This window comes from Rutidosis leptorrhynchoides, chromosome 6 (assembly GCF_046630445.1).
Source record: "Rutidosis leptorrhynchoides isolate AG116_Rl617_1_P2 chromosome 6, CSIRO_AGI_Rlap_v1, whole genome shotgun sequence".
In the NCBI taxonomy this organism is placed as follows: Eukaryota; Viridiplantae; Streptophyta; class Magnoliopsida; order Asterales; family Asteraceae; genus Rutidosis; species Rutidosis leptorrhynchoides.
Window position 1 is genome coordinate 100,926,144 of NC_092338.1, and position 27,399 is coordinate 100,953,542.

The following is a 27,399-nucleotide window of genomic DNA, read 5'->3' on the forward strand; positions in this document are numbered from 1 at the left end:
CTTGGAGTCGATCATCGCAATGGGACCAAATGTTGATGACTTCGTCCAGGTGGATAAGGACGGGTTGTTACACGTTTGATCAAGAAGATGAACCGTAATAAATTAAACCAGGAACAAGGAGGCGAGTAACGGTTGATGATGGTTTGATGTGGTTGTGGTTTGATCAAACAAAACAGGAAGAAAAATACCAGCTGCGAATAGAACAACCAAGGGTGGTTCGATGGTAGCATGGATATTGGTTTTGGGATGGTACTTGAAACAGAAACAAAGAACATAGGCTGCAGTAGTATAATGTGGTGTTGGTGTCGGTCTAAACCAGAAACAGTAACGAAGGTGCAGCAGCAGTAGTTAGGAAGGTTTGCAGGTTGGTTTACGAAACAAGGGATATAATAGAGAGAGATAGAAAGTGTTAGTTGAGATGATAGGTTTCTGTGATCTTTCAATTTCGAAACAGAAGTATCCCTACTAATTGCAGATAGTAGGCCTATCATTATGTAGTTATTATTCCATATGATTTATTATAATTGTATTGAAAAGTGAAAGTTTTGCTTTTTGTAAAACACGGCAGGTAAATGATTATTTCAATTGTTATGGTTATTTGTCTCCCACTACCATTAATCAAGGGAAGCAGGTGGATCCCTTTTTAATTAGGGGGTTAAATTCAATAATCATCTACAGTATCTACAAATCAATTACAGTAGAAAATGATATATAGTAGAATTTGATTCCTACATGTTGGAATATATTTATTTTATTAATAATATAATATTAATATTAATAATTTAATAATAATAATAATATTACAATACTAATAATAATAATGCAAATAATAATATTAATATTATTATTAATACTAATAAAGGAAGTAATACTAATAATATTGATATTACAAATTATGCTATCAACTCTCATACTTTTCATATTTGATCCTAATGTTTCAATTATATTTTAGTATTTCCAATTTTTATATATATATACTTTTGTTGTATTATATATATATATATATATATATATATATATATATATATATATATATATATATATATATATATATATATATATATATATATATATATATGTATATTGATGTACACATTTATTTACATACAATGGCTGGTGAATCGTCGGGAATAGTCAAAGGTTCAAATACATTCATGAAAAATAGTTCAAACATTTTGGAACTCGGTTTAATAGACTTTGCTTATCGTGTCAAAATTATAATAAGATTAAGTTTAAATTTGGTCGAAAATTCCCGGGTCATCACAACACTAAGGTAAGTTTAACAAGAATAGAGATCGAAACAAAAGGCAGACTTCAGACAGCTGTTACGACCTATATACAAATCGAAAAGATGCGTAGTTAGTGGATATGGCTCCGTATGTGAGTCCTCTAACAGCTGACCAATTTTCAGAACCTAACTCGTCTTCGTTTGACCGTGGCGACGGTTTAAGTGCGAGTAGGTCAGAAATTTCAGCACAACGTTACAAAGGCGTAGTGACTTTCGGAAGACTATAAATCCTAAACCGTATATCGGATTAAGTAGAGGCCTAAATGAAAAGTCATCTACTCGAAACGAACTATCTAAAAATCAATTTTCTAGAAGCCCAGGAGTCTGATCAGACCCCGAAAAAAGAAAACAAGTGCTCCGGTGAGATTCTTGGTGCTTGATGATCATCACGGTTCTCATCCTTGATGCTTGTAAGCTTCAAGTGTACAACTCTTTGATGTTTTAGCATCACTTTGACCAAGGTTCAACTATCAATACACAACTAAGAGTAAAATCTATCATTCTACAAGTTTTGAATATCAAGATTGCCTCTTTATTGCATAAACTCAATAAAGCTTCAACCTTTGTCCTTTTTACACAAGTTTATGCATCTCCATCATATGTGATGATGAAGACTTGATATTTATCATCACAACAAACACAAAAAGGTTCCAAGTAAGTGAGATCTACAATAACGACTTAGATCTCAAGTATTAAGAAAACCTTAAGCTAGAACGCTTGGATCTTTACCAGATTAATGAGACCATAAGCTAGAAAGCTAAGATCTTTAACAAAATAATGAAAGTAATGAGACCATAAGCTAAAAAGCTAAGATCTTTAACAAAATAATGAAAGTAATGAGACCATAAGCTAAAAAGCTAAGATCTTTAACATAATAATGAAACCCTAAGCTAGAAAGCTTGGATCTTTCGTGTTCTTGAAGATCTTGAAGCATAAAGCTTGGATCTTTAAGATACATGAAGATCATAAACAAAAGTTTTGATCTTTATAACAAAATAAAGAAATCATAAGTTATAAAATCTAGATCTAACAAGTAAATGAAGATTCAAAGCTAGAAAGCTTGAATCTTTCATGTTCTTGAAGGATTCAAACCCAAGTTTGAATCTACAAGATGTAACAAGATCAAAAGCTAAAAGCTAGATCCATTAAATGATGATGATGATGTCGATTATGATGAGAGAAGAAGAAGAAGAAGAAGAAAATTTAAAACTTACACTTTTTAGAGTGAGAAAGACTAGAGAGAGAATTAGAGAGTAAGTGTGTGTAATTTGTAAATGAGAGCAAGTGTGAATTGTGAGGAAATAGCTTGATATTTATAGGAAATGAGGGTGGTGGGGAGGCTCCAAAACCGTAGCCTTTGGGAGGGGACAAGGGGGACCAACTTTTGCTTTTTGGTTAATGGTTGTCTAAAGTTGGTGCTTATGTTAGGATCCCATGCAACATTAAGGATAATGCTTAACAAAAATGCTAGTACGTTCCCTCTAATAAATGGGCATTTGTCTTTCATTATTATATGTTACTAACTTATTATAATTGGGCTAATTAAATAGTTCACTAGCTAGTGTAGGGTGGGCTAAAGTCCAACAAGGTAGAAAGTCCAACAAGGTAGAAAGTCCAACAAGACTAACTAGTGTGCTCTAGTAAATTACTAAGTGTAATTAAGCATTCAAAAACCCAAGTAATTGTTATTATAAAATAACAATTAGTGTTTCGTAGTCATAATATTTCGATTATGACCAAAGTTAAACGTGTACCAAGTACATAACTCATTACAAACGTCAAGTGACACCAACGGTCGTAAAAGCATTCGGGGATCAAGTTAGGTGATTACACACTTAATAGCACGTTGTAGGATATTAACCAAAGTAATTAATCATTAAATAAGATCCCAGAGCATAAGCTAGCTCAGTACGCACATATACGCAGTTTCGTGAAGGCACAAAGCACAAAGGCAATTCGAAAAAAGCCGGGTCGTTACATTACCCACCTGTTAAAGAAAAGTTCGTCCTGAAATTTTGAGGAGTGACCAACAATGGTACTGTATTTGAATAAGAAGGAGCGTATCAAAGTTCCGTGAGACTCGTGGGCTCAGAAGTGAGTTATTTACCTTGAAAGGTACTTCGGCGCATAAAAGTAAAAATAGGTATATGCCATTAATTAAGTCTCTTATCCTAAGAGATCAACAAACTGATTTCGTTTCTAGTTAACATGAGTATGTCATCCGAATATAATCCCACAAAAGGAAAGATAATTTTTTTAGCCCTACAGGCATCTTCAGTAAGCTGGATGCATGAAATGCATCATGAATGTTACCAAACTCATCTAAAACATTGAGCGCTTATGTCGCAATACAAAGCTGACAGGTAGAATGGAAAATATGGTGATCATAACCATGCGATTTGATGTCTGGATAGTGTTAGCCACGGATTTTACTAATCTCTTAATTTCGGAAGGAGACCATAGGTATAAAGAACCCAATATTTAAGAACGTTTCATTTGACTAAATGAATTGAAATTTTAGCTGAAAGTGACTTATATGCAATGCAAGCCATAATTATTTAGAGTGTCTTCAGGACGGTCTGAACGAACAATGAAGGATATCACTCAGTTTACCATACTGCAGGTGAACTTATCCTTAGATGGAATGAAAGCACAGTCCCATAATGTAACTTTATCCTTTCAGTTACATGTTGAAGTTAGGGTTAACATTAACTAGAACAACATATATTTGTAATCAATGAAGGAAGGAATGTGTAGAGAATCCACATCAGTGTCGTAGATGTTTTAAGCAGTCCCCTCTAAGAGGATAACAAGATTCATAGATTCCTAAAGTATTTTTCACTACAATTCCGAAAGAAAATCGCACGAAAGGTGTGATCTTTGAACGAAAGTGAACTGTCCGAGCGGTTCGTCCTGAATTAGTCCTTATACTTAAGGGGATGCGCGGATGAGAAGATACGTGAACTCTTAGTCCTACAGAATGTTTTACTCTACGTGAAAAGAATCTCCAAAAATGATTCCTTGTACCTCAATATACTGATTCATAGAGATGATGTTTACGAGGGTTTTGCGATTAGTTGTGAAACATTAAGAGTAGAAATCCACCTAGTGCCTTTCCTACGATAGGGTGACCACTAAGTGTACCTCAGAAAACTGATTTATCGGCCCGCGTTTTTGCCATGTCTAACGTTAAAGGAACATTTCATGAGCGCAAGGACTTCTTAACAAATTTTGTAAAATTGCCATCCAAGGTGGCTCAAGAGTTTTTTAACAAAGATCTTAATCGTAAGCTTCATCCCTAAATGGAGGACGAGAAGAAATGTGATCCATACATGGTGTAGACTAATACAAAAATCTTTAATGAAATCAACCATGGAAGATTTGAAAAATCTTTAAACGTTTGATGTGACAACATAAACGGAACGAAGTTCCTAGTAGATTTAGAAGTATGTACAACGTGTACCATTTTGCACAAAACTATTTGACTTAAGTTAAATAACTCGATAAAGGAGCGACGTTTAAATAATTTGAAGGTATAACTTAGTATGTACTAACCCCAAATAAATAAAGGTAAGTTTATTAACATATATGATTTTACAAATTGCATAAGTGACAGAAAAATTTTATTACTTTCATTTGTCCATAAATCTTGTGATGACCGCGTAAATAAACAACATGTAAAAATCAACGTGTAAAAACTTCGATAAACATAGTTTTTCGTATTTCAGAGGTTACGAATTGAAAAAGATTGAGTGAAAAATATTTGAATCATCAGGTGACATGTTACTAGGTAATGAAAACTAATGAATTAAATGTAGTTTTGATAATTATCAGGACACAAGTCTTTGGGCAAAAAATGTTCACGTGTGAAGCCGTTGCTGAAAAGTGAGGTATGAAGGATAGAGTATGAGGATGAGAGGTTAATCACTTCTTGACTTTGCAAAATGCCAAACAGGTTATGACTAATACTAAAGTCGGAATACTGATGGTGTTAATATCGCTATATGAGAATCTCTTGAAATAAGTCAGGACCTCGAGTTATGTAAGAAAGAGCATCGTTCCAACAGGTGTGACAAATAAGATCCTTGGGGTAACGCAATAGCTTTGAATGGTTTAAGTGTTAGTGGATGCTCGAAGGCTCTGCATGACGTAGTAGTAAGTGCCTTCATCACATACACACAAACACATGAATTTCTCAATTTCGACGGTTGTCATTCTTCATGATGACTTGGATACGAATAAGCAACGAAAATTTTATAGAAATCGTTTAAGGTGACAACGTAAGAAAAGAAATGAAGTTCTTAGTAAACTGGGGTTATGTACAACACGTACCATTCAAAGTAAGATATCTTTTGAATAAAAGATTTGATTTGTAAAAGTGAAAGTAAAATTTCATATGTATTTGTCAAAGATAAGTAATCATTTACTTTATTTTATATAACATATACGATTTCAAAAATTTGCACGAATGGCAAATAAAATAAATTTACTTTTATAAAACTTTGAGGGGATCGTACCGTAAAATAGTGTGTGAAAAATTTTGGCAAACAAAATTTTCATATTTCGGAGGTTACAAGTTGGAAAAAGATTGATGAGGATTAAGCAAAAGATTTTGAAAATTTCGGGTGATCTTTGAGGTACTAAAAACCATTGAGTTTAAATGTGGTTGATGACTATTGGTAGGGCATAAGTCTTTCGACCAAAAATGTTTAAGTGTAAAGTTGTTGCTTATAAGTGAGATACGAAAGGGAGAGTATGAGGATGAGAATTAACCACCCATTGATTTTGGAATATTTCGAACTGGTATGACTAATATCTAAGTAAGAAGGATGATGGTGTGATTATCATCGATTAAGTATTCTCTCGGAATAAGTTAGGATTCAGAGTCGCGTAAGAATGAGTATCAAATGAGATTCTTGGGTAGTCCTTAATATAGAATTCGAATTGCTAAAGTGACGGGATACAATTTCCCCTATGTATAGTTGTGCAGGTTGGTCCGTTGTATCGGTTCCTTTCATGGCTAAGCAGATTTGGTGAGATGGTCAACAATTTCCCAGATAGTGTCCTTGCCGCCTACCGTTTTTGGTAGCTTCGTGATGAAATCCATTGCTATTCCTTCCCATTTCCATTGTGGGATTTCGGGTTGTTGTCATGCAACTAATAGGGTTCAACTTCGGGCTACTTCTCTCCCCGTAAACTATTAACGGCTCACCATGCTTGCGAGGTATACGAATGACCTTCTCACTATAAATAACTTTCGCTTTCATCCTTGAAAGCCAGTCCGTTCCAACTATTTCATCAAAGCTTCATAACTTGATGAGTATTAGGTTAATCCTAAAGTCCATTCCAACTAAATCTTATTATACTATCGCAAAAAAATATATCATCCTTCTCAAATAACATTTATTTGTTCATGGGTAACTAATCCTTTCCAACTACTTCATTAAAATTTCCAAGTTTTCTTGGTATGCGGTCATCTCCAAATGACCCACCTGTTAATTTTAAGGTACTACCTTAAATCATTCCTCTATCTCTGCCAGCTTACCATTAGCTTGTCCTAGAGAATACTTAACTCTCGTGGTTATTAATGGCTTATTAGTCATAACACTAAGGTCCTTAGATATAAGGTTTCTATCACTCTAGTACTAAATAACTCCGAGACAATAAAATGTTGTGACGAAACGTATCCTAACTAAAATCAGGATCCATGCGAGTCTCCATAGTTGAGATAACGATTGCTCTACCGCAAGTAAGTCCAAAGTTTTTCCTATTCGAGAACTTTTTCCTTAAGTGTCCAGGGTTTCTATATCTACGACAGATTTTCGGGTTTTCTGTAATCAAGGCTCTTCTTGTACAGTATCTGGGCTACGTGGTTATTCTTTCCCTATCTCTAACAGACTATAATGCGTATACTCAAGTGGTTCCTACCAAAATTTTCTTTGAATCACTTCATATTCCTTATATAGTAACATTGGAACTTCTGCATGATTTACTTCAATATAACCACGCTGGTCTGGCGTCATTATATTGTACTAAATCCTGCGTTCATTCCAATATCATCCCATATGGTCAATGTAACGTGATCACTTCAAGTTCTACTCAATTTCATCTAACTGTGCTTTATCTATGCTATCTCAAAACAAAATCTATGTAATTAAACTCACGGTTTCTCGGTGTCTGTAGGTCATGCATCAATGCCTAGATGTCCCAAAATTTCTTCAAAATGTTCGGGTTTAAGTAACGTCATTAGGTTCCTTTTTAGAAATTCAATCTGGGTCTCGCGTCGAGTTGTACGGGTAGCAAGTAGTATTATGATATGTTTTGAGGCGACTCACAAGTCTTTGGGTATGGCTGATCATCAGTAGAAGACACTATGAACTTGTGAAAGGAGATGTCCTTCCGACTTCTCCAATGCCTAAGAGTGTTGGGGACCTAAGTCCAGAAGTGTCGTTAGATCGTTGAGCAGCGGTAAAGGATGAAAGAGATAAGTGACGGTCATGAAAGCGCACGGGATACGGGTCAGCTTGCGGAAACTGAACAACCTTCAAAAGTTCAAATGTTCATATGTTGTATGATGTGGTAGCGTGGGGGTACGTGATAGTACTATATTTTACTACGAAATACGTTACAAATTACACAAGTTTAAATTATTTATTTTCAAATGGGATATACCTAAACCTTGCTACAACACTATAGGCAGTGTACCTAATCGTAGAGTAGTATAGTTTTTAGGAAGTCCGGTTCGTTTCACAGGGAGCGGGCTTATTGCACACTATATTTTTAAACAACTATATTTGTACAAAATATATATAATTATATATAATAATATATAAAAGGGGTTTACCGTTTAATGACCGGTTTGTCGATTTATATTTTAAGCGAAGCGTATAGTAAATGACGATATTTAAATAACAATATAAAATAAATAACAATAATTAAAATGACAATAAATAAAAGTACGAGGAAATATGAAATAAAATATATTATGCTTATTTAAACTTTCGTAACCATGATGTTTGACGTTTTGATTTTAATTTATTGTCTTGGGTTAATTGTCCTTTGTCCTAGATGTATTTGAAACCTATCTGGTTTTTGTCCATAATAGTTCATCGGTCATAATTATAAACTGCTCGGCAAATTTAACCTTATACCCGAAGTCAAATATTCCAACTAACTGGGGATTCGAACTGAAACAAGGTCTTAATACTTTGCTTAATGAATACACCAGGTTATCGACTGTGTGTAAACCAAGGTTTAAATACTTTGTTAACAATTACACCAATTACCCTTGAATGTAATCCACCCCTGTTTTAATGAGTCCATTGACTATTAATCCATCCCCGTGTCCGATCAAATGAACAATAATTCGTACTTATAAATATCCCGCCCATCGTGTCCGATTAAGCGTATGTGGTTATATATAGATACGTCAAATCATAACCTTTATATTAAATTAACGAGGTATCGTTAATTTAATATAAATCCCATTAATAGCCCATAGTCTAATTTCCACAAGTGTCGTTCTTTTGTCCAAACCCCAATTATGGTACAAAGCCCAATTACCCCGTCTTTAATATTTAGTCCAACATCATGATTACTTCGTCTTAAATAAGCATAATAATAACTTAAGTACGAGACATTAATTTAAAAAGGAGAACATAGCTTACATTGATTATTTATCGCGTAGTGTTACACGGACAGAGCTCCGACTTTAAAACCCGTAAAATAACCTTTACATAACCCGAACTAATCTAATATAACACTAATCTATATTATATATATATATATATATATATATATATATATATATATATATATATATATATATATATATATATATATATATATATATATATATATATTTATTTATATTATACTACGGAGTATTATTATTATTATGTTATTTTTACTCACAGAATTCGTGAGATTTTATAGGCATTCTGAAATTTCTGTGCTCCGCGAGTCGCGGCACTTTGTGCCTGAGAACTCCGCGAGTCGCGGGGAAATGGGATACAGCTCACACCCTTTTGGATTTTCTTTGCCGACGTTTTATATATATAAATATAAAATATAAATAATTAATATAATTATTTATATATTATATTATATTCTTGTGCATAGTAGACTTGTAATTTTTAGTCCGTTGCGTCTGGCGTTGATAGTTGACTCATGTCCCGGTTCCGGATTTTCGAACGTCCTTTCGTACTATTTTATATCGTGCACTTTACGTTTCGCGATTTGTAATTTGCACAAAAATTGTTCTCCTTAAATTTCAAAATCCGTGCGAGTCTTTTACTCACTTTTTAGTGGCACTTTTAAGTGTACTATGGCTTTAGTGGCACTTTTCAGGCTTTAGTGACACTTTTTCTTCAATTCTTTAATCTTCGTGCTTCGTCTTCACATTTTTTATTTAAACAATTACAATGAAAATATAATACAATTACATATAAAAATCTATTATTTAGGAGGGATATTGCTATGAAATATATGTTCCTTTTTAGCCTTATCAAATATCCCCACACTTGAGCGTTGCTTGTCCTCAAGCAATACAGAACTTGAAATAAAAACATACATGAATCACTTTTTTATTCATCACACTTTGTACATTAGTGATTTTGATATGGTGGTATAAACAATGATAGTAACGATAGAACCATGGTTAAAGGTGGGTGTGTCATCCACAGTTGCCTCGGGTTTAGGTCAACGACACTTGCAATCAAATAGCCGATTTACTTTCGGTTTCCAAAGCAAAGTGCACATTTGAAAGGCGGTTTACAGTCCCACATGACTATGAAAATGTAGATCCTTAAGGAAATTGGATCTTTATGAAAACATTTGATCTTTTGAAAATTCAATCTAGCTTTTACCCTAGATAAGTTTTCCGGAATAACCCTTCACCGGTGTTTGCAAAATATTTTTGTGGGTTTTGTGGGTTTCAGATTTGAAAATTTTAGCTCAAAACTTATGGTTTTGTGTCACCCACTTGCTAACCTTGTATTAGGAAAGCAACACGTCCAGTTTACTTGCTCCGTATATTACCTTTCTGTAAAATACCATCCGGTTGTAAAGGAAAGCGTTGAACAAGCAACTGTTAAGGCAATGTCCCCTGACATGCTTTTAATTATGGTCTATAACGTGTTGGACGCAATTACTATCCTTTGTAGGAGCAATAGTAAAGCTCACCCTTATAATTTTTCGATCTGGCACAAGGTCCTGTCTTCGACCATGCTATGCAACCACCGTTCTTACGGTTGACACCCGATTTGGTTCAGGTGACCTAATGAATTCCAGGTGAATTCCTAGGATTTTACGTTCAATGGTAATGAACGCATTGAAAATGGGTTTTCAGAAAACAAATCGGTTTATAATTTGATCAAAATATTTTCTCGTTCAAGCTCGAGTTTAGATATCATTGAATTCCATGAGTTTGTAATTCTCAATCTTTAAGGTCAATCTCAAGGATTGAGTAATATCAGGCTTAAAAGCTGATTTTTAATCTTTAAGGAGATTATCCTTTCTGGGGGTCTGATTCATTAGTCTTATCAAGCTAATTTGCACGGCGCCCTCCCCATTTTACGAGACAGATCCTCTCATGGTTAGGATAAGTCTGACCACATGGCGACCCTATTTTATGCTGAGGTCCGTGGATTTCCTGCTGATTTTAGTGTTGACTTTTCTAGATTTTTCGTCAACCTACAGCTGGTCTGGACGACAACTTCTTGACCTAAATCAAGAAGCGCGTTTCTTTTTCGGAAGACTTTACTTCCTTTAAATGATGGAATTGATTCATCGTGTAGATCCATCTTTCATTACAGTAAATCGGGTAAAACAGTTAATTTAGTCCAAAACAAAAGCACCTGCAATAAACTTTACAGAAACATGTGATAGATAGTTTTTAATTGAATAACTTGGTACATTCTCCCCACACTTAGTTTCTTTCTTTGCCTTTTTATTCTCCTTTATTCCATTTTAAATGGATTCAAGCGTTTTAGGGTGTTTCTTAATTTATGTCCTTTCCGAGGTAACGATAATTTCGGTATTAACACCTAGTTTTCACCGTTCATAAATATATATAAACATGATTTTAAATTCATTTAGTTGAAAATTTTTCAAATTTTCATAAAATTTGGCAAATAAACCAAGTATAAACCCGAGAGAATTTATAACCATTCCCCACACTTGAGATCATGCAATGCCCTCATTTGCATGAAATCAGACTATAATTATAAATTCATGAGGGTGATTAGTGTAGAAAAGTAATTAAAAATACCCAGTTTGTAATTACAAAGCTCGTCGAATGATAGATGGCGCGCCTCATCGTTCATTCCTTCTTTTGTTATTTCACACATGTTTTTCTTCAAAAACGGTTGCTTTTCTGAACTGTTTGCTAATGTTTGAAAATGCGTCTTTTACCCTAATTGTGCATTTTTATTAACGAGTTATGCACTAACCCGAACCCCGAATTTAACGTTAAGTGGGGTTAGACTTCCCCATACTTAGCTGACGACATGTGAAGTCGGTAGAATAAGTTCCACGAATTAAAATAGTGAGCCAGTTATTTACATCTCGGGTGGTGTATAATATATCAATGGGTTTAAAGTTAAGACCCACCCGATCGTCACTACTTAATTCTTTTTTAAGTGTAGTTTTTAGTAAATGGATATGTCTCTTTTCTGGTTTTTGGTCAAATGGATCGATATTCACCGACATACTTATTTCTATAGGGTGGACAATTCCTAATATTTCCTTCCTTTTATTCTCAGGATCAAAGTTTTCACCTCTATTACCTAATTGGGTGAAATTCGAGGTGTCATTATCTATTACAGCTCGTAGTTCATTTCCGGTGGATGACTCGTCTATTGAGAATATTGGGTTGGAAGGTTGTGGAATGGTGAAATTCGGTTTGGCCTCGGGGGTAAAATTTTCAACGTTATCGTATTCCCAAGAGTACCAATTTGTCACCCTTACTTCTTCTTTATCCATTGATGGATCGATGATTTCGTCGGTAGAGGCTAATGTGTCGATATGTTGTGAAATTGGTAAGACTGAATAAAAAGTATCATCGGGATAATTGGTGATTTCGGAGCTCTCGAATTCATCAAAATTCGATGATATGAGATTTTCTTGCACAATACTCCTCAGATCAACAGGTGTGTAGTCTGATAGAGTTTCAGCTTGCCGGTTTACAAACTCTCTCATTTGTTCATTTTGAGCATTGAGTTCTTTGAGTTTGATTTTCATATTGTCTAATAAATTTTCAGACACGTAATTTTCCTCGTCTACTGGTTGTTGAGTTTGGAAATATTCTTGGGAATAATCCCAATTTGAATTGTATTCTTCATAATCATTCCATTCAGGTTCTGTGGGTGCGTAATTTTCCATTGGAACGTAATAATAACATTCCCATGTTGAGTGATAATCTCCACAGATTTCACAACCAGTTATTGTTTCGTCATTCGTGATCCAAGATTGACCGAACGAATTGTCATCAACACCCGTTTGAGAGTATTGATTTAATTGATTTTGGATATCAAAAAGAGTTTCCAAAGCCTTGTTTTCAAAATTTTCCATTTTATTGCGATGGCCAAATTTTAGCTACAATGTGGTGCATTTACTAATTATCCTATTAGTTATGAAAATAGAAAAACTTATATAAGTTGTCCAATTAATAGACTTTTCTGCTTTTGCCCACGTTTCGAATAGCCAAAAGATGCAGCAGGGAGCCAGAACCCTTTAAATCGGAAGCTCACAACTCAGCCACTAACAAATCCAACTATTACTACGAAGCAGAAAATTGTCAACGTCCATTAATTTAACCACTTAAATAATTTTTATTTCCGTTTGAGATAGTAGATAAGAAATAAAGAAAATTTCTAAGTCCTAAAAACTAAAGCGTCGAGAAATAAGAAAGAAAAAGAATGCGCGTCGAAAAACGTCAAAAAAATAAAAATAAGAAAGTAGCGAGTCGTGACTTAAAAGGCACTAAAATTTTAAAATCGTCGCAAAATTCTAAAGCACCTAAATCTTAGTCTAAAGAAATAGCACTTAAGGGATTTTACGGCAAAGCCTAAAAATCTAGAAATAAAAATAAGCTACGGCAAAATACTAAGCTTAAAACTAGATATGAACGATAAAAATACAAATATTACGCTAAAACAAATGAAAAGATACAAAATATAAGAATAAACTTAAAGTTATAAAAATTATTTATTTTTATAAAATTATTATTTATTTTATAAAAGTATTAATTTATATATATATATTTAATAATACTAATTAATATTTAAAATACAAATTAAATTAAAAACTTAAAACTAATTATAATAATAATAAGTAAATAGGGTTAATAATAATAATAAATAATAAATACCCCGTAATTAATGATGTTTAGGGTTTCTGTCTGTGGCGGCTCCGCGAGTCGCGGTGACCCAGTGCAAAACCTCCGCGAGTCGCGGAGGGTTCAATTCCAGTTCAAAAACAGGTCAAGTTTCGACAGGTCAGTTTTATTATATATATTTTTTTTATTTTTCTGTTTTATATTTTCTATTTTAATAGTTAAATAAAATATATAAATTAAATAAAAACTTATTATTATTTTTTTAAAAAAAAACTAAATTAAAAATAGAAATACTTTATAATTTTATAAAAATCTTAAAAATTTATATATATATGTTTTTTTTCGGTTTTTTTTTTATATTTTTTTTTTTTAGGATTTTATATTGTTTTTCTAAAAATAATATATATTTATACAAAAATGAATTAAAAATATAGAGTTTCGCCGAGTTCCCCGGCAGCGGCGCCAAAAACTTGGTGTGGTAGCGTGGGGGTACGTGATAGTACTATATTTTACTACGAAATACGTTACAAATTACACAAGTTTTAATTATTTATTTTCAAATGGGATATACCTAAACATTGCTACAATACTATAGGCAGTGTACCTAATCGTAGAGTAGTATAGTTTTTAGGAAGTCCGGTTCGTTCCACAGGGAGCGGGCTTATTGCACACTATATTTTTAAACAACTATATTTGTACAAAATATATATAATTATATATAATAATATATAAAAGGGGTTTACCGTTTAATGACCGGTTTGTCGATTTATATTTTAAGCGAAGCGTATAGTAAATGACGATATTTAAATAACAATATATAATAAATAACAATAATTAAAATGACAATAAATAAAAGTACGAGGAAATATGAAATAAAATATATTATGCTTATTTAAACTTTCGTAACCATGATGTTTGACGTTTTGATTTTAATTTATTGTCCTGGGTTAATTGTCCTTTGTCCTGGATGTATTTGAAACCTATCTAGTTTTTGTCCATAATAGTTCATCGGTCATAATTATAAACTGCTCGGCAAATTTAACCTTATACCCGAAGTCAAATATTCCAACTAACTGGGGATTCGAACTGAAACAAGGTCTTAATACTTTGCTTAATGAATACACCAGGTTATCGACTGTGTGTAAACCAAGGTTTAAATACTTTGTTAACAATTACACCAAATACCCTTGAATGTAATCCACCCCTGTTTTAATGAGTCCATTGACTATTAATCCATCCCCGTGTCCGGTCAAATGAACAATAATTCGTACTTATAAATATCCCGCCCATCGTGTCCGATTAAGCGTATGTGGTTATATATAGATACGTCAAATCATAACCTTTATATTAAATTAACGAGGTATCGTTAATTTAATATAAAGCCCATTAATAGCCCATAGTCTAATTTCCACAAGTGTCGTTCTTTTGTCCAAACCCCAATTATGGTACAAAGCCCAATTACCCCGTCTTTAATATTTAGTCCAACATCATGATTACTTCGTCTTAAATAAGCATAATAATAACTTAAGTACGAGACATTAATTTAAAAAGGAGAACATAGCTTACATTGATTATTTATCGCGTAGTGTTACACGGACAGAGCTCCGACTTTAAAACCCGTAAAATAACCTTTACATAACCCGAACTAATCTAATATAACACTAATCTATATTATATATATATATATATATATATATATATATATACATATATATATATATATATATATATATATATATATATATATATTATATATATATATTATATATATTTATTTATATTATACTACGGAGTATTATTATTATTATGTTATTTTTACTCGCAGAATTCATGAGATTTTATAGGCATTCTGAAATTTCTGTGCTCCGCGAGTCGCGGCACTTTGTGCCTGAGAACTCCGCGAGTCGCGGGGAAATGGGATACAGCTCACACCCTTTTGGATTTTCTTTGTCGACGTTTTATATATATAAATATAAAATATAAATAATTAATATAATTATTTATATATTATATTATATTCTTGTGCATAGTAGACTTGTAATTTTTAGTCCGTTGCGTCTGGCGTTGATAGTTGACTCATGTCCCGGTTCCGGATTTTCGAACGTCCTTTCGTACTATTTTATATCGTGCACTTTACGTTTCGCGATTTGTAATTTGCACAAAAATTGTTCTCCTTAAATTTCAAAATCCGTGCGAGTCTTTTACTCACTTTTTAGTGGCACTTTTAAGTGTACTATGGCTTTAGTGGCACTTTTCAGGCTTTAGTGACACTTTTTCTTCAATTCTTTAATCTTCGTGCTTCGTCTTCACATTTATTTATTTAAACAATTACAATGAAAATATAATACAATTACATATAAAAATCTATTATTTAGGAGGGATATTGCTATGAAATATATGTTCCTTTTTAGCCTTATCAAATATCCCCACACTTGAGCGTTGCTTGTCCTCAAGCAATACAGAACTTGAAATAAAAACATACATGAATCACTTTTTTATTCATCACACTTTGTACATTAGTGATTTTGATATGGTGGTATAAACAATGATAGTAACGATAGAACCATGGTTAAAGGTGGGTGTGTCATCCACAGTTGCCTCGGGTTTAGGTCAACGACACTTGCAATCAAATAGCCGATTTACTTTCGGTTTCCAAAGCAAAGTGCACATTTGAAAGGCGGTTTACAGTCCCACATGACTATGAAAATGTAGATCCTTAAGGAAATTGGATCTTTATGAAAACATTTGATCTTTTGAAAATTCAATCTAGCTTTTACCCTAGATAAGTTTTCCGGAATAACCCTTCACCGGTGTTTGCAAAATATTTTTGTGGGTTTTGTGGGTTTCAGATTTGAAAATTTTAGCTCAAAACTTATGGTTTTGTGTCACCCACTTGCTAACCTTGTATTAGGAAAGCAACACGTCCAGTTTACTTGCTCCGTGTCAAAAGGTTCAAATACATTATTGAAAAATAGTTCAAACATTTTGGAACTCGGTTTAATAGACTTTGCTTATCGTGTCAAAATTATAATAAGATTAAGTTTAAATTTGGTCGGAAATTCCCGGGTCATCACAACACTAAGGTAAGTTTAACAAGAATAGAGATCGAAACAAAAGGCAGACTTCAGACAGCTGTTACGACCTATATACAAATCGAAAAGATGCGTAGTCAGTGGATATGGCTCTGTATGTGAGTCCTCTAACAGCTGACCAATTTTCAGAACCTAACTCGTCTTCGTTTGACCGTGGCGACGGTTTAAGTGCGAGTAGGTCAGAAATTTCAGCACAACGTTACAAAGGCGTAGTGACTTTCGGAAGGCTATAAATCCTAAACCGTATATCGGATTAAGTAGAGGCCTAAATGAAAAGTCATCTACTTGAAACGAACTATCTTAAAATCAATTTTCTAGAAGCCCAGGAGTCTGATCAGACCCCGAAAAAAGAAAACAAGTGCTCCGGTGAGATTCTTGGTGCTTGATGATCATCACGGTTCTCATCCTTGATGCTTGTAAGCTTCAAGTGTACAACTCTTTGATGTTTTAGCATCACTTTGACCAAGGTTCAACTATCAATACACAACTAAGAGTAAAATCTATCATTCTACAAGTTTTGAATATCAAGATTGCCTCTTTATTGCATAAACCCAATAAAGCTTCAACCTTTGTCCTTTTTACACAAGTTTATGCATCTCCATCATATGTGATGATGAAGACTTGATATTTATCATCACAACAAACACAAAAAGGTTCCAAGTAAGTGAGATCTACAATAACGACTTAGATCTCAAGTATTAAGAAAACCTTAAGCTAGAACGCTTGGATCTTTACCAGATTAATGAGACCATAAGCTAGAAAGCTAAGATCTTTAACAAAATAATGAAAGTAATGAGACCATAAGCTAAAAAGCTAAGATCTTTAACAAAATAATGAAAGTAATGAGACCATAAGCTAAAAAGCTAAGATCTTTAACATAATAATGAAACCCTAAGCTAGAAAGCTTGGATCTTTCGTGTTCTTGAAGATCTTGAAGCATAAAGCTTGGATCTTTAAGATACATGAAGATCATAAACACAAGTTTTGATCTTTATAACAAAATAAAGAAATCATAAGTTATAAAATCTAGATCTAACAAGTAAATGAAGATTCAAAGCTAGAAAGCTTGAATCTTTCATGTTCTTGAAGGATTCAAACCCAAGTTTGAATCTACAAGATGTAACAAGATCAAAAGCTAAAAGCTAGATCCATTAAATGATGATGATGATGTCGATTATGATGAGAGAAGAGGAAGAAGAAGAAGAAGAAGAAGAAGAAGAAGAAAATTTAAAACTTACACTTTTTAGAGTGAGAAAGACTAGAGAGAGAATTAGAGAGTAAGTGTGTGTAATTTGTAAATGAGAGCAAGTGTAAATTGTGAGGAAATAGCTTGGTATTTATAGAAAATGAGGGTGGTGGGGAGGCTCCAAAACCGTAGCCTTTGGGAGGGGACAAGGGGGACCAACTTTTGCTTTTTGGTTAATGGTTGTCTAAAGTTGGTGCTTATGTTAGGATCCCATGCAACATTAAGGATAATGCTTAACAAAAATGCTAGTATGTTCCCTCTAATAAATGGGCATTTGTCTTTCATTATTATGGGTCACTAACTTATTATAATTGGGCTAATTAAATAGTCCACTAGCTAGTGTAGGGTGAGCTAAAGTCCAACAAGGTAGAAAGTCCAACAAGACTAACTAGTGTGCTCTAGTAAATTACTAAGCTTAATTAAGCATCCAAAAACCCAAGTAATTATTATTATAAAATAACAATTAGTGTTTCGTAGTCATAATATTCCGATTATGACCAAAGTTAAACGTGTACCAAGTACATAGCTCGTTTCAAACGTCAAGTGACACCAACGGTCGTAAAAGCATTCGGGGATCAAGTTAGGTGATTACACACTTAATAGCACGTTGTAGGATATTAACCAAAGTAATTAATCATTAAATAAGATCCCAGAGCATAAGCTAGCTCAGTACGCACATATAAGCAGTTTCGTAATGGCACAAAGCACAAAGGCAAGTCGAAAAAAGCCGGGTCGTTACAACAAACTCAAAATATTATTTATTTCAGGAGCTATGTTATATTTGAATTATCATGGCAATCGAAAATATTTTATTATTTCACATAGTTTCCCAATACTTGTAAAATTAGATTATAGTGTTTATAAAGCTTTAAAACATGATAAGACAGTCAACTTTGACAATTAATCAACAAAACAAAACGTGCTTTATATAGAAATTCATTTACTCGATTAGTAATATCTAAAAATCCAATTTATCAATTTCATAGACAAGTTGTTTAAATATTAATTTACAGTTTCAAACACAATTTCAATTAACGTTAACCATAATTCAGTTGACCATATCTTTTAATCCGTTCATCGAAATCACGCGATTTCTAAATGAAAAGTTATTAATTTTTCTATAGCTTTCCAACGACATGCATATCATATACTTTATATCAGTAGCATATGTATCAAATTCGTGATTCATCATAAATTATCTAACGACAAAATTAAAGCATACAAGCGTACATAAACATATATACTCGAGCACTAGACAGGGATACACTATTAATATATAAAAGATAAGATATGAATGCTCACTTATCAACATTGTGATTCAATATTGCAGGAAAGTACGTAGACGCAACGGAGATGATAAACACTAGGTTTGACTTGCGAACAATACCCATGAACATTACCCATAACCTCCATAGCTATAACCCATAGTTTCCTTAACTCTATCCCGCTTGAAAAGCTTGTTTTGAAATTGTTTGGACATAACCTCGTCGTAGTATTTTATGTATAATACTAATAATAATACAAATACTACTAATAATAATAAGATTAATAATAATAATAATCTTAATAATAATAATAATATTAATAATAATAATAATAATAATAATAATAATAATAATAATAATAATATAAATATATATGTATATAGAGCAGAGATTGAGAGAGGGATGAATTCGCAGAAAAATGATCGATCTTTATAGATATGGCACGGACAAGGCTGCCATACGATCGCATGGCTTCCAAGGCTTTTTCCCATGTGATCGCATGGGGTGTATTTTACAGCTCACTTGTTTTTGTTCTTTAGTTCGTCGACATAATTAAATAAATATATAATTTATATAATTTATATTAATTAATTATATATTATATTATATTCTTGTGCCTAGTTAACTTGTAATTTTGGTTCCGATGTCTTGTACGTTTACGTTCGACTTGTGTCCCGGTTCCGGTTTTTCGAACGTCCTTTCGTACGCTAAGAAAACTTGTACTTTACGTTTCGTGATTCGTAGCTTTGCCAAAATATAGTCTTAAATTATCAATAAGCTATGTTACTCGTAGTGTCACTTTAACGTTCGATTGTTTTGGTCATTTGCTTCTTAAAAACATTGTCTCATTATCTATTAAAGTATATCAAAACATTTTATATCTAAATTACTATTATATATTATCACATTGTAAAATAAAAATATAAATTTGTACACCTTAAATATAAACGAAATATTTATTTAACCATAAACGAGTGCTATTATCAAACACAAAAATATTTTTGAATCTACATATACAATATATATAAATTTATTTTAAATATACGTTGCAGGTTATGTTATATATCTAATTCCAAATATAATCAAAAGGAAAAGATTTTCTAAATCGAAGTGGACCTCACAACAGAGACCCGTAACAATCATGTTAGGTGCTATTAAAATATCTTCTACTTCGACCGTTTGATAATATCCTTTAATTACGTCATATAAAACATATATTGAGACAAATACGTTTAATGTAAAGTATTATACACTTAATACTTTGTTAACGTTTTCCAATTAATATAACTATATATAATATATACATATCTATACACATAAATGTTCGTGAATCATCGAGCACGGCCAAAAGTAATTGATTATATGAACACAGTTTAAAGTTTTTGAGATTTCAACATTACAGACTTTGCTTATCGTGTCGGAAACATATAAAGATTAAAGTTTAAATTTGGTCAGAAATTTCTGGGTTGTCACACCTATTTATAGGCAAATACTAGAGTTTATGTCATTCATGGGTCTGACTATGTTGACGAGACGTTACTTATTGGGCTTTAGCCAACATTGGGAATTGAGCCCAAACAATGATCAATACAACTATCCTTTAGTAACTTCTAGAACCTGCTAGACATATCCATTACCTACTGTTTATCCTCCATATTTTTTGTAAATTCTGGACAAGTGGTGTTCAACGTAACATACGCTACGCCTTCGGGCGCGTATCGGTTAACTAGGCTCACACGCTATGCGTTGTGTGTGGTATACAGTGTGACGTACGTTATTATATAGCATTAGTAAAAAGTAAATAATCAGTAAAAGTATGTTTGGCAAAGTAAATAATCTAACTCTAATCTCTAACTAGTATTATACTTTATACATGCGGAGTATTATATATATATATATATATATATATATATATATATATATATATATATATATATATATATATATATAACTGGCAGGTATTTAACAAACTTACGCGTGAAAGAATTAACGTGTAGACTATTATTTTATAACATGTCGTATTCAAAACTTCCTACCAATGAGGAGTATATAATAATATAATACTATATTTTATATTTGTACTTCAGAATCAAAACTTTAAAGCCTTGAATTGATGAAAAAAAAATTCTGACTATAAATCGATTATTCAGTAATCTGAAATACCCAAATTGTCTCATCTGGAGATGAATATTCATCTGATCCACCTGATTCATGATGGATATAGATAATCTAAATGGATATATTACTTTTTTGTTTATATTATATATTAGGAAATTTTATAACATTTTTTAAATATTTAGTGGATATACATACTATTTAATCCACTTGATATGGATGGATGAAGAAAAATTAATGGATATTAAATGAATATGGACACGGCCTCAACCGATCCATATCCGATCCATTGACATCCCTAGTCTCAATCTAGCTCTTTTGTCATATATATGCTATTTTAGGCAATATGAGTGTACATAAAAACGTCAAAGTTTGAAACGATCACGGGTATGCCTTCTTCGCGTTCAAATCAAAGGAACCTACTGTTGGCGCGATTCGTGAGTTTAATGGATCTTCTATCTTGGATAAGCCATTTTTCATAGGTTGGTCAAATCTGTCTAGAGGCCCTTCCAGTTTGAGGTTCGATATTGGTTGTTCATGTCGTAATACAAAGCTTAGATGTTCCATCAAAATTAATTGAGAGGTGGTTAATAGGCTAAAGTTTAGCGTTTAGAGTCGACAAATATCCCCTAACGGAGATCAACGTGAAGAAATTTCTTATTAGTCGAAAGGTGTTAGGGAAATTTTGTAGCTGATGGAGAGCTTTCGGGTGCCTGGTTGAATTTGATAACCAGGCTGATTTTGAATGTTTGTTGGCTTCTTCTCCGGGCAATGAAAATATGGTTTTGGTGGATTCATTTGATAAGAGAGCTAACTAGTCTTTTAGGTACTCGTACGTTGTTATTCGAGATCTTCTGGTCAGTGGGCAGATAATACCAAAGAGGCAGCTTGTAAGGTTGATAATGTTCTTGCAATAGCCAATTCCTCTATTTGTTTCGGCCAGCTAGATGTCGATTTGTGAAAACTGCGAGATCGGAACAAATTTAGGAGGGGATCGTGGTCGAGAAGGTTGAATTGAACGGTGACCATGTAATTTTATGGGTTAATGAGATCAAAGATATTACATTGGTTGATGGTTTCTATGATTCAGGATTTTCTAATGATTCGGTGTCTAGTTTCAATCGATACATTTGTTAGGTAAATCTTATTTGGAATCTCCTGGGTTTTTGGTGAAGAGTCGTGATGTTAGAATTTTGTGGTTGGATATGAAATGTGTTGTAACCAATTGGACGATATTCATGTTGCTTTGGTGGCTGAGAAGGTGAAGGGATCAGCTTAGGGTTGTTTGTTGACAAAAAATGAGCTTTGATATGTTCAAGATGTCGTGGTACACGTGGTTACAAGTGTGCCTGAGATTCCTGTTAATCTGTCTCTAGATAATCACGAAGGTCTCATGATCTTCCCATGTTCCAATAAAGATATCGGTATTAATCGCAAGAATAAAGTTAATAGGAATGTTAAGGTTGATGGAGACGAGTTCATTCTTTTGGATCAAGAAGACGTTGAGCTACCTTGTGGTTTGAAGGTTTGGGGAAATCGAGTTCTTGACGTGCATGAGGAGCTATCTCTCGTTTCGGTGCCCCAAGTGGACAGGGTTCGTTGAAAGCTTGTAAATGGTTCTTTGCTCAATAAAAAAAAAGGCAAAAGATAGAGGTATTTCTTACGGGTAAAAAATTGAGTTTTTTCCGACTCAACGTTGAAAGGGTATGAAGATATTCGTGTTGAGGGTAAGCTTATTAATTCTAAGATGTTTATGGTATTTGTTCGCGTGCGTGACAACTTTTTTACCCGATAAGATTGATGTCTTTTCTCCTATTTGATTTTCTTTTATAGTTTTGTTAGATTTGATTGTTAGTGCTTTTCTTTGGGTTGTTTCCATTCATGATTAGGTTTTGCCTTTTGTGATTCGGTCTCAATTTTAGATTTTAGGGTTATTGTTTGTTTGCTCGGCTTTTGATTGTATGGTTTTCTCTCTTGGATCGCTTTTAGATAGTTTAGGTGGGCCTTTTTGTTGGTTTTGTTTTCTAGTTGCGATCCGAGTTGAGGTGTTGTTTTGTTGTTTCGTCCTTTCATCTCGTGATGAAATTTCTTGATATATTTGTTCGATTTTCCAAAAAAAATGTAAAATAATGGGAAAGAATAGGAAGCTGTTAAATATTTAACACTCCCAAAAATAACCAGAAATTCATAATCATGTCCAGACAAGTTTTACATCGAGCCTTACTCCCTCACTCTCTAACGGCCGTCCTTCACTACCGATCTATCTGCACCGCCACCGCCGACACTGTAACATCTCCGCCAACACCTTCACCGCCGCCGCCTACCTCCTCCTTCACACCAAGAACACCACTAGTAAAACAATTCGATACATGGCTAGAGAAACTAAAACCCGGATTTACACCCTACGACGTCGTAGAAGCCTTACGAGCTCAATCCGATCCAGATTTAGCTTTTGACGTCTTCCGTTGGACCGGTCAACAACGAGGCTACAAACACAACAACACAACTTACCTCACCATGATTCAAATCGCCGTTTCCGGTAAACGTTACCATCACGCCGAAACCCTAGTTGAAGAAATACTCGCCGGCGCGTGTACCGGAAGCCTTCCTCTTTACAATTCCGTTATCAAATTCTGCTGCGGTCGTAAGTTTTTATTCAATCGTGCATTCGATGTTTATAAAAAGATGTTGAATTGTGAAGATACGAAACCTAATCTCGAAACGTATAAACTGTTGCTTGACTCGTTACTTAGACGGTTTAATAATGTGAATGTATGCTTTGTGTATTTACGCGGTGTGAAATCGTTATCGAAACAAATGAAAGCTGCTGGTGTGGTGCCTGATACTTTTGCATCGAATATGATAATTAAAGCACACGCTAAATGTCACGAAATTGATCGTGCGATTAGCGTGTTCCGTGAGATGGCATTGTATGGAAACGAGCCGAATTTGTATACTTATTGTTATTTGATTCATGGATTGTGTGAAAAGGGGCGAGTGGAAGAGGGTTTAGGGTTTTATAAAGAGATGAGGGGGAAAGGGTTGGTGCCGAAAGGTAGTAGTTTTATGATTTTGATTTGTAGTCTTGCAATGGAACAGAGATTCGATGATTCAATTAGCGTTGTGCGTGATATGTTGAGGGAGTCTATGTCGCCTGATTTGTTGACGTATAAGACTCTTGTTGAAGGGTTGTGTAGGGAAGGTAGAGTGGATGATGCTTTTGATATTCTAGAAGAGTTTAGGAAGAAGGATAGTTTTATGAATGAGAAAACGTACAAGAGTTTGCTCAACGGGTTGCATTTTGCGAGTTAGTTGTTTTGGTAAAACTTTATTTGGGAAGTAAAACTCTAATTGAGTTTCGTACCAGTGTGTAGCGTATATCAATTGACACAGTCAGGTGCTTCCAATGTTCATTCGAGTGTTCGGAGATAAATCTTTGGAGTATGTGACGGTGGAAAGTTTGATAAAAAGAACCAACAAGCCAGTGGCCTTTGAGATTTCGATGAAGCTGTGAAGAGGTGGTCTTAATTATGATATAAAATTTGAAGTGTTAGGACATGATCACATGATTTTGTGAACAGATGCTTGTAAGTTTCTTGTTTAATACAGTATATGTAAAATATGTAAATTCGTGATCTACGAAAGTTATTAAATTCGTTGTCAGAGACATTCTACATTTCTAACTATGGAATAAAAGCGTTTCACTTTCGTTTGTCACGTCATATACTTGTTATGCATTCTTCGTGTTAGCGGGTAGGCTAGTGTGATATGATTATATTTTTTAAGCACTACTATATATGTTTTCTTTGTCTTTGAGATTACTATGTTTGCCTGTTTTTCCATCAACATGGACTGATATCTCGCCTAATTGAAGGCTTACGAGGCATGCAATTATAGTTTTGCTTCTTTGTATATTCAATACATAAGGATCAAGGTCTAAAATGGGTTTGTGTTGCTTTTGATGCACTGTTTGTTGATTAAACTACATCAACACTACTTCGTGCCAAGCCACCACTTGGCTTACGTTTACCTGTCACGATCTCTGTCAATATCAACCCATAAACAAAAACATCTGCTTTTGTTTCCAGGCTGCTGCTAAATGAACGATTTAGCAAGACAATGACAAAATTTAACTGAAAGAGTAACATATACCTGATAGCAAGTGTAGTGCAATGCATCCAAAACTTCTGGCTAACCATGTCTCCATAGTGCACATCTCATCAAAGTTTTCTTAATGAAATTTATTTACAAATCTTCTATCTCATATCATATGCTCTAAGATTTTTGTTTTCAGGTCTCAAATACTCAACTTATATCTTGCACCATCTTTTTTTTTTTTTTTTTTTTTTTTTTTTAACAGCAGTTTAGAATAGAATCACCCAGGGGACACAAGGGGATTAAACCAGCCACGCGATCATCTCCCGCAGTTGAATAACCAATCCCCAAGTGTTGTCCTGGAGGAAACCCGGACCAATCCGAAGACATAGTCGGTAAAACCCCTCTCTGCTGACATTGGGTGGTATTCAAGACCAAGGGATAACATTGTGTACAATGATGTCGCACCAGGGAATCGAACTCCCAACGAACTCCCAACCTCACAAACAGGTATGGGTCATTACCAGTGGCGGAACACTAAGGGACAGGGGGCACCCGCTCCCAGTGGATTTGCAATTTTCAGTGAAATTTTTTTGAGTTTTTCGATTTTGTCCCTGGTGGAATTTTTTTTGGCCTTAAAGCCTTCATATTATGCCCCAAAACCTTCAAATTTTGCCAAAAAAATCTCCAAATTTTGTCCAAAACTTTCGTATTTTGACCAAAACCTATCTATTTTACCAACAAAAAGTTGCTACCTAAAAAAAAAATTTCACCCCGATGAAAAAAAATTATGTTTTCGCCACTGGTCATTAACACTGCACCAACAACACAACGATATCTTGCAACATCTTTGTTCCGTAATTAGTGAACCATTCCTTTTTCTTTCATCGCAGTGGAATTGTTTTTCAATTGCAGTATGATAAATCATATTATAAAATGTTCAATACATTTTATTATGCCTTTTAATATTGGTGATTTGCCAACGGCTTATTCGTTAGCATGTGTTCCTTACATCTTCCTTATTATTAATTAATCCTACACACTAATTCCCGTCCCAATTTTGGTCCTCTTGACCATTTCCAGTTTCTCAAACGACAACTAACCAAAATTTAAAAAACCACCCCCTAAACTATTGTCTAATCTACAATTTCTTTAGGAGTAAAATATGTACAATTATTATTCTTTTAAAAAAACTTAAAACAAACTTCACCCAAATTTTTAACGGGTGATATCTTCCCGCTAGCCGCGAGTTATATTTTTCCGACACCACCGTTCAACTCGAACAATGCAACTAGCTATACGCGAAATGGACGTTTTTTCAAAAACGCTAAACATTTTGGGCTACCTTTCATACATATATATATACACATATAATAAACAACCCAAACTAACTACATCATATCGATGGTTTCGTCCCCCATTTTTACTAGGTTTTCCTGGCGTTAAAACGCGTAGGCCATTAGAGGTACATTAGATACTAATCACGTGCATCCAAATACACACGCATCAACGCGTTTTTAATTCTGTAAATACATAATGCTACGTTAAATATGAATATCAAACCGAAAGACCCCGTGTGTATCTTACTAGTTAAACCTTTGATCAGAGTCGTTTTAGGACATCTGCAAAGTGTGCAATCATACATGCCCCGAAAATTTTAAGGGGCCCAAAATTTTATAAAATTATCCATTTTTATCGTATACATCCAACCAGAAAAATTAGTGTCGGGCCGAATTAGTGTTAGTTCACAAAGCGGATGAGATCAGTTTACCTCAAAAACTTATTAACATTTAAGGGCCATTTTTTGTTGGCCCTCAGAATTAATGAGACGGCCTTGCCTATGACACTGGTAAGGGTGTAGGTTTATGCACTATAATCCGGTTGGATGGAAGAACAACTGTGGCCGGATATCGTGCTCACCGTTTCACCTGTTAAAACTTAAAATGGTGGGTTAAGTTCGA

General features: G+C 33.8%; 1 protein-coding gene across 1 annotated transcript; it reads left to right on the top strand.

The window, feature by feature from the left end:
- Nucleotides 1-23,536: 23,536 nt before the first annotated feature.
- Nucleotides 23,537-25,034, top strand: LOC139853915 (pentatricopeptide repeat-containing protein At3g25210, mitochondrial). Its single transcript, XM_071843255.1, has one exon. It carries the CDS (start codon nt 23,537-23,539, stop codon nt 24,653-24,655), a length of 1,119 nt encoding a protein of 372 aa, XP_071699356.1. The 3' UTR covers nt 24,656-25,034.
- The last annotated feature ends 2,365 nt before the right edge of the window (nt 25,035-27,399 follow it).